The sequence below is a fragment of the Terrapene carolina genome, unplaced genomic scaffold (genome assembly GCF_002925995.2).
Source record: "Terrapene carolina triunguis isolate 2854851 unplaced genomic scaffold, T_m_triunguis-2.0 Scaffold42, whole genome shotgun sequence".
NCBI classification, from domain to species: Eukaryota; Metazoa; Chordata; order Testudines; family Emydidae; genus Terrapene; species Terrapene triunguis.
The window spans coordinates 19,734,049-19,746,866 of NW_020664393.1; the positions used below are offsets into that span (position 1 = coordinate 19,734,049).

Below are 12,818 nucleotides of genomic sequence, written 5' to 3' on the forward strand. Positions count from 1 at the left end.
GGTGTGGATAGGGGTCAGGGAAGTCAGGGGACAGGGAGAAGGGGGGGTTGGATAGGGCGTGGGGTCCCGGGAGGGGGCGTTCAGGGGACAAGGAGCAGGAGGGGGTTGGATGGATCAGGGATTCTGAGGGGGTCAGTCAGGGGACAGGAAGTGGGAGGGAGCGGATCGGGGCGGGACAGGCTGTTTGGGGAGGCACAGCCTTCTCTACCCGGCCCTCCATATAGTTTTGCAACCCCGATGTTGCCCTCGGGCCAAAAAGTTTGCCCACCTCGGTATAGAATATAGTGCATATGTGATGAAAAGTTTCAGAAAATAAATGAAATATAAGTTACCTCCAAATGAATAGTTGGATGTGGTAATAGTGCATTAAGTTTAACCAGGATAAGTATGTTGGTGGCTAGCTAATAGTCATAGAATATTAATAATCAGAAAATAAACTAACAAAACTGTAATCTACTAATTTTGACCACAGTTCTTATTGAAATTGCTCATTTCCTTTTCTCCGGACAAATATTGATACAGGGTGTCATCTGCAATTTGGACCTCTCTATAGTTCCTCATTTTATACGTAAATCTTGCCAATTCTTTCTTCATAACATCTAAGATGTGGCTTTTCTTATCCATTTGTACAGCTAAAATTCTCATTCAAGCTTTCATCATTTCATATATCAGCTACTACAACATTGTTCTCGTTGGCCTTGAAAAACGCAGTCTTGCCATGTGCATATCCATTCAGCATGCTGGTGCAAAGATCACTTTCTTAGCTCCTTGCTTTGACATTGTCACTCCTCTCTTTGACTGCCTCCCCAGGCACCTCCTTCTCTCTCACATCAAACATAAACTGCTTGCATTCACTGTCTTAGCTCATTGCTTTTATCTTGTTACCTCTCTCTTTGAATCCTTCCACTGGCTCCTTCTTCTCTCTCTCCTGTCAAACATAATGCTTGTATTCACTTTCAAGTACCTTCACAGTCAATCCCCAACCTATCTATCATCTCTCATTTCCTATCAAGCTGTACACGCTTGCCTCCAACTGACCAATTATGCCAGCCTCCACTGCCCACTTGTTACATTTTCAACCTTGTGCTTTCTCCCATGCTGCCCCATATGGGGAGACACTCCCCATAACTATCTGCAAAGCTATCTGATCCACCTTCAAATCGCTCCTCAAAACTCTCCTTTGCCATGATTCTTAAAACAAAACAAAACCAAGCCAACATCTTGACAATGATTAGGCTTTGTTGGTGTGTAGAGACTATTGCCTATGCTGACCATTACTGTCTCATTGTTCACTTGTACTCCCACTGTTGGTCTGTCTGTATCCATCTGTTGTCTCTTGTTTTATACTTAGGTTGTAAACTCTTTGGGACAGAGACTGTATTTTTGTTTTGTGTTTGTTCAGCTAGCACAACAGGGTTCAGGTCCATGATGAGGCTCCTAGGCGCTATGGTAATACAAATATTAAATAATGATAATTTAGACGCCAATCTTGCTTTTGCTCATGTGGAGCCCCACAGACTTCAATGGGATTCTGTGTGGACACCAGGCTCCACACATGTGAATCTGATGTAAGGACTAAATCAGAGATTATGAGAGCAAGTGTGTCTCTGTGTTTTTTCTAGGGTGACCAGTTACCCCTCCCCCCAAATAAAAGTGTCCCAATTTTTTACACTTGCTATCTGGTCACCCTAGTTTTTTTTCCCTCCAGGCTAGCAGGGTTGTTCTATTATTTCCTGGTACAGTTGTAGCACATAGGAGCCCCAGGCACAGCCCAGGCTGCCTTGTGCTAGGTGCTGTACAAACACTCACCAGCAAGGGAGTCCCTGCCCTGAAGACGTTACAAGCTAAGCGTGGGCAGAAGGCGGGCGCGGGCTCCTTCCTCCCCCTCCCGCAGCTGGCGGGGCTGTACCGAGGAGGCGGACGGGGTGGTGAGCGGGTTTCCCTGCCAGACCCAGGCCCCATCGCGGGACCGACCGCCGGATGAGAGAGCCGGGAGGCGCTGACGCTAGACGCTAAACGCTGTCGCTCGAGCAACGCCCCCCCGCGGCTCGGTCCTAGCCGAGCAGCCCCGGAAGCGGAAGTGGCGTGCCTGCCGCGGTGCATTGTGGGGAGCGGCGGTTGCTGTGGAGTTGGATCTGAAAGAAGCTGCCGCGGGGAAGGGGCTGCTGGAGCCGCTGAGTGGGAAGGAGCCGCGTCCGCAGCCGCCCGGCCCGGGTGTCCGCGGGAGCTCTGTCAGGCAGCGCCGCCATGTCCTACAACAAGATCCCGCCGCGCTGGCTGCGCTGCCCCAGGAGGGGGCAGCCGGTGGCAGGTGAGCGGGGCCGGGATGCTCGGCGCGGGGCGGCCACAGCTTCTCCGGTGTTCGGGGATGGGGCGCCGGGCCGGTCGGGGTAACGAGTCTCTGGCCCCGGTGCGGGTGGTGGTGTCAGGAGTCGTAGCCGCGACCCCATCCGCGAGCCGGGTCGGTTGCGTGCGGCGGGGACACAGAGCGGGCTCCCCGGGGCTGAGCGTGGGGCGTCGCAGGCACCACCCCTTTCCAGCGGAGCCCTTGGGACTAGGCGCCCCTCGGCCCTCTCCTTCTTTTCTAAGTGGCGTCTCGCTATCTTTGCACTTTTCGGTCCCGTTTTATGCCCCAGCTCTCTCATCCTCCCCCAGAACTGCGCCCTGCCCCCTAGCACAGCAGATCTCCTTCCCGCAAAGAGCTGGGGGGAAACTGGCCAGCATTCACTCCCGCTTCTCTCAGAAATCCTCCTACCTGTAAAACAGTTGTCGCTGACCTGACCAATCCCCCCCCCCCCCCTCCGCGTTCTTTGAAAAGTAGTTCAGAAACTTTTAACAGGGCGCTGAGTGGCGAAACTGACTGGAGTCGGTTTCTTTTTGCAGCTGACTGTATGTGCAGATCCCTGAAGCAGTTTCCACTGCTGTAAATGATAGGCTGAATTGCAATGGGCTGCATCCAGCCCTGGAGCTAAGAGTTTTCTCAACCGCTCTATCCTAGTCACTTCCCTCCTTTTTTCATAAGCAGCTAATTCCCTTTACCCCTCCTCCTATCCGCTCCCCCAACTCTGTACCATAACACAAAGAAATAAGCTAAGGGACTGAATAGGGGAAAGAGAAGTAATGTTTTCCCTTCTACTTCTTACAGACATACTTCTTCCTTTTCTAGGTTTTAATTCAGCATTGTACTTAAATCTGTGCCTAACTTTATATCTGTGAGTAGTAGGGGCTGCTCATCTGATTAAAATTAGCCACATATATAACTTTGCAAAGTTGGGGTCATGTTTCCTTCCTTCCCTCCATCATGTTTACTTTTGCAAGTCTCAAGCCCTCTCTTTGTTTTAGTCCATTGCCTTTTTTAAAGGTCTTCTCCAGGATTTTTTCTTTACTTATCAAGTTTATGTTCAGCATGGGATTAAAAAAATGGATTGTCTGTCTGCATTTCTGCACATTGTACTTCTCTATTGATTTAGCAGAAGCAGTGAGTGAAATCTTTGGATCAGATCAGATCTGGTTCTCTTACTGGGGATGTGCTATATACAGCAGTGGTTCTCAACCTATTTACCTTTGTGGGCCACTATACAGCTCTCTATGTACAACGTAGGCCGCATCTGTACAATATATATAATGCCTGTATGGCACTGAGGATATGTCACAAGGGCCACAGCTGTGAGCTGATTGCACTGCAGGTTGAGAAGCACTGATGTCGAGATCTCTACAGGATAGGGGATTAAAAAAAAAAGTGTACGATAGACGCTGTGCAGTGGATTAGTAGCAGTTAATTTGAGTTCAGGACTAAACTCTTTCCTGTTTGGGAGGTCTGTGGAGGCAGAACACCTAGTTAGAAATATAGGAATTGCCATATGGGATCAGACCTATAGTCATCTAGTCCAGCATCCTGTCTCTGACAGTGGCCATTACAGATGCTTCAGAAATCTCACATTAGGCAGAGGTAAAATAATATCACCTCCCTGTTAGGTTTTCTCGTAACCCTAATCTCTTCATATGAAAGTTTTCCCCTGCCCCTAATTGTTTTTGTCACCCTTTTCTGAATGCCCTCTTATTCTGCAATATCCTTTTTGAGATATTTTGAGTGACCAGTACTGCAAATCATATTTTAGATAAGGCTGTACCATTGATTTTATATAATGGCATAATACAGTAACAGTTGGGAGTAGAAATTGGTGATAGTCTGGTATTTCTTTGATGAGGCTTTGTGTATTTACAAAGAAAAGTCCTGTGTGTCTGAACACAGAAGGAATCAAATATCGGGAAACAGCTTCTTTCCTCACCGCACCAACACCACTCTTTTCAGCCCGCATCCCTGGTACCTCATGCTTCAGGGTTTCATCCAGCCACCTACAGGAGGTAAGGAAGGGATTCTCTCCTCCTCCATGGGGGCCCCGCTCCAATGTATTCTGAGAGTTATTTTAACTCCTTTCTCTGAAACATCCGGGATGGCCGTGGCTGGAGGTGGGACATTGGATGAGGAGGACCAGTGCTCTCAGGTGCTTGGTTGGCTAGTTCTTGCTCACATGCTTAGGGTCTAACTGATTACCATATGTGGGTTCAGGAAGGAATTTTTCCCCAGGTCAGATTGGCCTTGATGTTGGGTTTTTTTTTTTTTTTCCTTCCTCTGCAGTATGTGGTCACTTGTTGGGAATATCTAAGTATATTTCACCTAACCATTTCCCAGTCATTGTCGGGGCCTCAAGCACTGGTGTGCCTCGGTCCCTCCTATTCTTTATCTGTGGCATATAATAATCTAGTGTCCTGTGGGCTGTAACACTTTGGTCTAAATTTAGTTGTTGGGTTTAGCATGCAGGTGCTGAGTGGTGATGGTCTGTAATATATATGAGGTCACACTAGATGATCTGGTGGTCCCTTCTGGCCTTAAACTCTAACTTTTAGAATGACCTCTCAGCATAACAACCATTTTAGCTCCTCTGTTGTCCTCATGACGCCCAAAATGGCAATGCCCTGTATGACCCATCCTACATAGAAAGAAAATAAACAGTTTACCAAATTAAAAACGACACAACAGGGATCTCATTTCAGAAAAATTCTGGAGGAAAGCAAATTGTGTCAGCATATAGAACATTATATGTGATTATATTATATCCTGCAAAGTCGGTAGGTGGAGAGGGAAGCGGAAGACATAATGGAGTGTATAGACCTGTGAAAAGTCGGGAGTGGAAACCAAGGTGTGTGTGGGGGCAACTACCTCCTTGCCCCATAGCAAATGATGCACCTATGATATGAGGTAAACTACATATGTGCAGTGTCTTTCTGCAAGGATGTTTTCAGATCACCAACTCATATTGATTTTTGTTTCCACTAAATCTCCTGTGGGATTTTTTGCTCCCTGATGGACCTTTTTTTCAGCCCTTGTGGAATGCTGATTGTGTCTGGAATTTGCTGGCTGATGCAGAACCTGCCCACTCTGTTTGAATCGCGGATTCACCTCTCTAACAACTCTTCCAGCCTTAACTTCCACAGCTACTTTCTCAGATTCCATGGAGCGGCAATGCTGAAATTCTGTCCCCCAAAACTGACAGCACTAACATCTTTGTCTAATATGAAAGGGGTTTTGAAACATGGGTAGGCCAAGCCATCACAGTCCCAAGAGCCTTTTTCACCCCTGAAAATGCCAAATCACACCTTACTGACCACTGAATTAGTCTCCCCCCCACCCCCCCAATTTCCTGCTTTTCAGAAACATTCAGGAAATTAATAGGGATCCATGCTTGTTTCAAATCCACAGGAACTTTAGCAGCTAAGATACCCCAGAGACCCTAGTTCTCAAGACAGCTTTCAACCACTTTCCCTGGCGGGAAAGCTATCATAGCATGTAGCTGTTATGATGGCTTTTGCCCACGAGGCCAGGACAACTCATTCACTTGAAACCGGTTGCATACAACCATTTGTCTCACCTGGGCCAGATTTTTAAAGGGAATTTCCACAGACTGAATTTGTAAGACACCTTTCCTGGCATTGATTACACAGTTACTAGCTGTAATCCACTATTTCAGCCAACCAGACTTCTTGCTCAAATGTCAGAGGTTCAGTCTTCAAACTCAATTTTTGCCCCAGTCACTGGCTCCATCTGAGATCAATTAAGTGGTTCATATTGGCTCCTGTATTCCGTCACCTTTTTAGTATGTCTGGTCTAATAACTGTTGTGTTGGAGCCCGGGTCAGTCATCCCTTTCCACATCACAGATCGTATTATGCATTCAATAGCCAAACTCCCATTGTTATGTAACTGCCCAGATCTAAACAAAAACTGTGGGGCTGATCCTTGTATCTCCAAGTTCTTCCCCTTCAGCATGGTGTTCTCCTGTTTCCTGAACTTGGAGAGAAGCTTTCACTAGCCCGGGGTGGGCAAACTTTTTGGCTTGAGGGCCACATCTGGGTATGGAAATTGTATGGCGGGCCATAAATGCTCACGAAATTGAAGGCTGGGTTGCATGAGGGGTGAGGGCTCCGGCTGGGGGTGCGGGCTCTGGGATGGGGCCAGAAATGAGGAGTTCAGGCTGTGGGAGGGGGCTGGGGCAGGGGGTTCGGATGCGGGAGGGGGTGAAGACTCTGGCTGGAGGTGCAGGCTCTGGGGTGGAGCCAGGGATGAGCAGTTTGGGGTGTAGGAGGGGACTGCAGGCTGGGGGTGGAGCAGAGGGGTTCAGAGTATGAGAGGGCGCTCCGGGCTGAGGCAGGGGGTTGGGGTGTTGGAGATGGGTACAGGCTCTGGGCTAAGGGTGCGGGGTTTGGGATGCAGGAGGGTGCTCCGGGCTGGGACTGAGGGGTTCGGAGAGTAGGAGGAGGATCAGGGCTGGGGCAGGGGGTTGGGGTGTGGGAGGGGGTTAGGGGTGCAGGCTCCAGGCAGTACTTACCTCAAGCAGCTCCTGGAAGCAGCGGCATGTCCCCCCTCTGGCTCCTATGTGGAGGCACAGCCAGGCAGCTCTGTGCGCTGCCCCGTCCGCAGGTGCTGCTCCTGGAAGCAGCGGCATGTCCTCCCCTCCGGCCCCTTTGCGGAGGTGCAGTGCCAGCCAGGCAGCTCTGTGTGTTGCCCTGTCTGCAGGCCCAGCCCCTGCAGTTCCCACTGGCAGTGGTTCTTGGCCAATGGGAGCTGCAGAGCCGGCGCTTGGGGTGGGGGCAGCATGCGGAGCCCCCGGCTACCCTTACAAGTAGGAGCCGCGGGGAGCGGGGGGACATGCTGCTGCTTCCAGAAGCCGTGCAGAGTCATGGCACGCACGGAGCGGGGCAAGCCCCTGACCCCGCTCCCCAGCAGGAGCTCGAGGGCCGGATTAAAAGGTCTGACAGGCCGGACGCCCACCCCTGTACTAGACACTTGGTACAATTTGTCTAAACCTGCCTTAAATTTATAACCGTCCTTTTTGTGGCCAGTTTTGTCATAGTGCCAGCATTAACTGAACTGTTTCCTTTAATTTTTGCCAGTTTCCCATTTTTGACAAATCAAGTTTATAATTTGTTCTATTTGTTCAATGCAGGTATGAACCAGATCAGAATCCCTTCTTTCATCTTAAATATAAGGCACAGAACTGTACTTAGTGTTGATGGCGATCAGCTTCCATCTGCCTCCCTAAGAGCTGCTTTCTCTTCTGGTGAAGTGCTGCAAGAAAAGTTTCAAGTTCTGTGGTAAATTTCACAGCCTCTTGTGTATTTCTACACAGCAAAGAAAAACCCATGGCTGACCTGTGCCAGCTGACTTGGGCTGTGGGACTGTTTCATTGCTGTGTAGACTTCTGAGCTTGCTGAATGCTGGGACACACCCATGTCGCAGGGTCCTAGAGCCTGGGCTCCAGTCTGAGCCCAGATGAATACACATCAATGAAACAGCCCTGCAACCCGAGGCCTGCGAGCGTGACTTGGCTGGCACAGGCCAGCCGTGGGTTTTTCTTTGCTGTGTAGACATACTCTTGACTGTCTTTGGCTTCCTTTCACTGATCTTCAAATCCCCAGTCCAGATAAGCATCTATAAATTGGTTCATCGTCAGTTTAACTTGGTACCTGGGTACCAAGGTGGTATCTGGGTATGCCAGAAGCACAAGTCTCTGCAGATCGTCTTCCAGTTCAGATTGGGTTTTGGCTTTTCCTCTCCTTGTTTTTATTGAAGCTGGTCGGGGCACAGCTTAATGGCTAGCTCCAAACCATATTAAGGGCTTGTAACAGTTCTCAATAACGCTATCTCTTTTCTGGGTGGAGCACCATCAGAGATGGGCCACTTAGGTTGGCTGCTAGTAACCCCATTTTCTAGCCCTTGTTCTATCTAGCCATTCATTTGAGCCAAATAAGTCTCTCAGGGAGTTTTTCTCCTCAGAAGGGGGCTTTGGTATCATTTGCGTTAGGACAGCCCAACCTCTCCCCTCTGGGCCTCCATGGGGTACAAACAGCATAGAAAACTATTGGGAATGTCTGGTCTTACCCCAGTCCTCTGGCTGGCTCAATTCCTCATCAAGGCAGCTGTCTTTCACGATTGTCTGTGACCCTTTGATTTCTTTCTGGAGCTGAATTTTCAGCTCATTAAGTCCTTGCTTCAGCTTGTTTCAGTTAGCGAGTTCCAAATTATCCAAAGCCTGTTTGGTCTCCAATATCTTCTGGAAAAACATCTGGTCTATGGCAGTCAGATTGTTGGTCCCCGCATCAATCTGTTTTACTACTCCAGATTGGGTGGGTTGCAGCTGGGTTTCCCAGTCTGTCTGGGCACTTGTAGTTGCCACTCCAAAAGCAATCTTATCTTAGCCTCTAAGTCAGTGGTCTCCAACCTTTTTAAGCCCAAGATCACTTTTTGAATTTAAGGGCAACCCAGGATCTGCCCCGCCCCTGCCCCACTCACGCCATCCCCCCCTCTCTCTGGCGCTTGCTCTCCCCCACCCTCACTCACTTTCACCAGGCTAGGGCAGGGGTTTGGGGTTTGGGAGGGGGTGTGGGCTCTGGGTTGAGCCTGGGGTAGGGGGTTGAGTGTAGGAGGGGGTGAGGGGTGCAAGCTCTGGGAGGGGGCTCAGGGCTGGGGCAGGGGGTTGGGGTGCAGGAGGGGGTACGGGGTGCTGGCTCAGAGGGGAGTCAGGGCTGGGGCAGGGGGTTGGGGTGCAGGAGGGGGCGAGGGGTGCAAGCTCTGGGAGGGGGCTCAGGGCTGGGGCAGGGGGTTGCGGTGCAGGAGGGGTTACGGGGTGCTGGCTCAGAGGGGAGTCAGGGCTGGGGCAGGAGGGGGATTTGGGGTGCTGGCTTTGGGAGGGAGCTCAGAGCTGGGGTTTGGGGTGCTGGCTCAGGGTTGGGGTGCGATGGGTGGCACTTACCGCGTGTGGCTCCCGGTTGGTTGCACAGCGAGGCTAAGGCAGGATCCCTGCCTGCCCACGCCACTCCCGGAAGGGGCAAATGCGCCTCTGCGGCCCCTGGGGGCAGGCGGGGGGGATGTGGCTCTGCACACTGCCCCTCTCTGCAGGCACCGCCCCCAAACTCCCATTGGCCACAGTTCACTGTTCCTGGCCAAGGGGAGCTGCAGGGCAGAGCTTTCAGGCATGAGCAGTGCGTGGAGACCCACACACTCCACTCAGGGCCGCGGGGAGGGTGGCGGGGTGGTGTTGGCTGCTTCCGGGAGCAACATTGGGCTGCAGCAGGCAGGGAGCCTGCCATAGCAGCAGCCCCGCTACAGCCCCGGAGATAGCGATCGACTGGGAGAGTGCCCAGGATTGACCCATCAATTGCAATCGACGGGTTGGTGACCACTGCTCTAAGTCATCCCTGTGCCCTTTCTGGGAAACCCTCACTTCTTATTTTAGATCTTAGAATCATAGAACTGTAGGGCTGGAAGGGACCTCGAGAAGTTATCGAGTCCAGTCCCCTGAACTCAAGGCAGGACTACGTGTAACTAGACCTTTCCTGACAAGTGTTTATCTAGCCTGTTCTTAAAAAACTCAATGACGGAGATTCCACAACCTCCCTACACACTTTGTTCCAGTGCTTAACTACCCTAACAGTAAGGAAGTTTTTCCTAAACCAGCCTTGCTGCAATTTAAGCCCATTGCTTCTTGTCCCATCCTCAGAGGTTAAAGAGAACAATTTTTCTCTGTTCTCCTTGTAACAACCTTTTATGTTCTTGAAAACTGTTATGTCCCCCCTCAGTCTTTTCTTCTCCAGACTAAGCAAACCCTTCTCTCCCCCATCTTTCATCATAGGTCATGTTTTCTAGACCTTTAAAATTTTTTGTTGCTCTCCTCTGGACCCTCTCCAATCTGTCCACATCTTTCCTGAAATATGGTGCCCAGAACTGCCCACAATACTCCAGTTGAGGCCTGATCAGCATGGAGTACAGTGGAAGAATTACTTCTCCTGTTTTGCTTACAACATTTCTGTTAATACATCCTAGAATGATGTTCACGCTTTTTTTGCAACAGTGTTACACTGTTGACTCTCATTTAGCTTGTGATCCACTATGACCCCCAGATTCCTTTCCGCAATTCTCCTTCCTAGGCAGTCATTTCCCATTTTGCATGTATGCAACTGATTGTTCCTTCCTAAGTGGAGTACTTTGCATTTGTCCTTTGAATTTCATCTTATTTACTTCAGACCATTTCTCTAGTTTGTCCAGATCATTTTAAATTTTAATCCTGTCTTTGAAAGCACTTCGAAACCCCTTCCAGCTTGATTTCCTCTGTAAACTTTATAAGTGTACTCTCTGTGCCATTACAATAACTCCTCACTTAACATTGTAGTTATGTTCCTGAAAAATGCATTTTTAAGTGAAACAATGTTAAACGAATCCAGTTTTTTCATAAGATTTAATGTAAATGCAGGGGGTTAGGTTCCAAGGAAATTTTTTTGGGGCAGACAAAAGGCATTATATACTGTAGAATAATGTACTGTGGTGGTGGGGTGCCCCTGGCTTACCCCTGGAGCTCAGGGCTGGGGGTGCAGGGTCTGGGCGGGAGTTAGGGTGTGGGAGGGCACTCAGGGTTGGGGTGCGGGGTCTGGGAGGGAGTTAGGGTGCGGGAGGGCACTCAGGGTGGGGGTGCGGGGTCTGGGAGGGAGTTAGGGTGCGGGAGGGCGCTCAGGGTTGGGGTGTGGGGTCTGGGAGGGAGTTAGGGTGTGGGAGGGCGCTCAGGGTTGGGGTGTGGGGTCTGGGAGGGAGTTAGGGTGCGGGAGGGCGCTCACGGTTGGGGGTGTGGGAGTAGGCTCAGGGCTGGGGTAGGCAGGAGGTGTAGAGCACTTACCTGGGGCAGCTCCTGTTTGGTGCAGGGGGTGTGCAGGTGGCTCTGCGGCCGGCTTTGAAGGGGAAAGCACCGCTTCTCTCTGGCCTCTGGCTGCGCAGCTGCCCCTGCTCCTCCTGAGTCCTCTGGCCCGTGCTCACAGGGCCGCATTCCAAAAGGGGCTTTAGAGCTGTAGGTCAGGGCCCCGGGGCCCCCTTAGCCCAGGGTCCTGCAGCTCCTAAAGCCCCTGCATTCTGGGTGGCCCTGCCTGGTGGGGGTGGGGGGGCAGCTCCCCCGCTCGCTGGCTCCCTCCCTCCCAGAAAGTCCTAAGTGCTGCCAAACAGCTGTTTGGCGGCTGGGGAAGTGCTGGAAGGGAGGGGGAGGAGGCAGAGAAGAGGAACTTGTGCAGTGCTCTCTTGTAAAGTCAGCCAAACAACATTATAAGGGAGCATTGCACAACTTTAAACGAGTATGTTCCCTAATGGAGCAGTGAAGTAACTTCGAAACAGCGTTAAGCGGGAGGACGTTAAGTGAGGAGTTACTGTATCTAAATCATTGATGAAGATATTGAACAGAACCAGACTCAGGACTGATCCCTGCAGGATCTCTCTCGCTATGCTATTCCAGCTTGACTGTGGGCCACTGATAACTACTCTCTGGGAATGATTTTCCAACCAGTTATGCACCCACCTTATAGTAGCTCCATCTAAGTTGTATTTCTCTAGTTTGTTTATGAGAAGTTCATGCGAGACAGTATGAAAAGCAGTACTGAAGTCAGGATATACCACATATACCGCTTCCCCCCTATCCACAAGGCATGTTACCCTCTCAAAGAAAACTGTTAGGTTGGTTTAGTGGTTTGTCTTAATTCCTTTTGTGAAATGTTCAGCTCCCAGTTTAGGACTTTTAATTCCTGCTAGTCATTTCTGAATTTTGCAAGTACTTCCATTATTTGTTACATCTTGGTTCAAGAGGTATACCAGTTCACAATCTCTGTTTGCGCGAACTGGATCCTGCTTCTTAAACCAGCGTTGCTCCTTTTTGACCCAAGTGGCAAGTCAGAGTTTGGGGATGTTTCATTTGATAAGTATTTCTTCAATGCAGTTTTGTTTATTTACAAAGAATGTACAAAGTCCTGTGTCTCTGAACACAGAAGGAATCAAACAGCAGGAAACAACTTCTTTGCTTACACCCCCAAGAACACTCTTTTTTTTTTTTTAGGCTTCACCCTGACCCAAAAACCTCTCCACAGTTTTCTTCCACAGTCAGACTGGGTGCTTGCAGTTGCTCCTTCTACCAGTTTGTGTCTCTGTTTCTGAGTGTCCTGCCTAAGCCTGTGCACACACCACACAAGCTATATGTTTCAAAACCCTTCCCCCACTCAGTTCAAACTTCTGGGCAGGTTCACAACTCCTTTTTGTCTTGAGGGGGGAGACTTCTGATGAACTCTTCCTGAAAAGTTATGTTAATTGAAGGGTGTAGTCACACCCAGTCCCAAAGAAGTTTGTGATCCAAGCAGTCACCAGTACATCTCACCATAACACTATCATGACCTTACAGGTGATTTTTTAAATTCTATTTTTAATGATTACTTCAACCAATTTACTAGGTGCTTATG

General features: G+C 49.9%; 1 protein-coding gene across 3 annotated transcripts in view; it reads left to right on the forward strand.

Moving 5' to 3' along the window:
• Positions 1-2,217: 2,217 nt before the first annotated feature.
• Positions 2,218-12,818, forward strand: part of RNGTT (RNA guanylyltransferase and 5'-phosphatase) — a 409,198-nt gene continuing 398,597 nt past the window's right edge. For all 3 annotated transcript variants that reach the window (XM_026654244.2, XM_026654251.2, XM_026654249.2), the window contains exon 1: positions 2,218-2,311. In XM_026654244.2, coding sequence (XP_026510029.1) covers positions 2,248-2,311 — 64 coding nt within the window. In that variant the 5' untranslated portion in view covers positions 2,218-2,247. The remainder of the gene's footprint in view (positions 2,312-12,818) is intronic.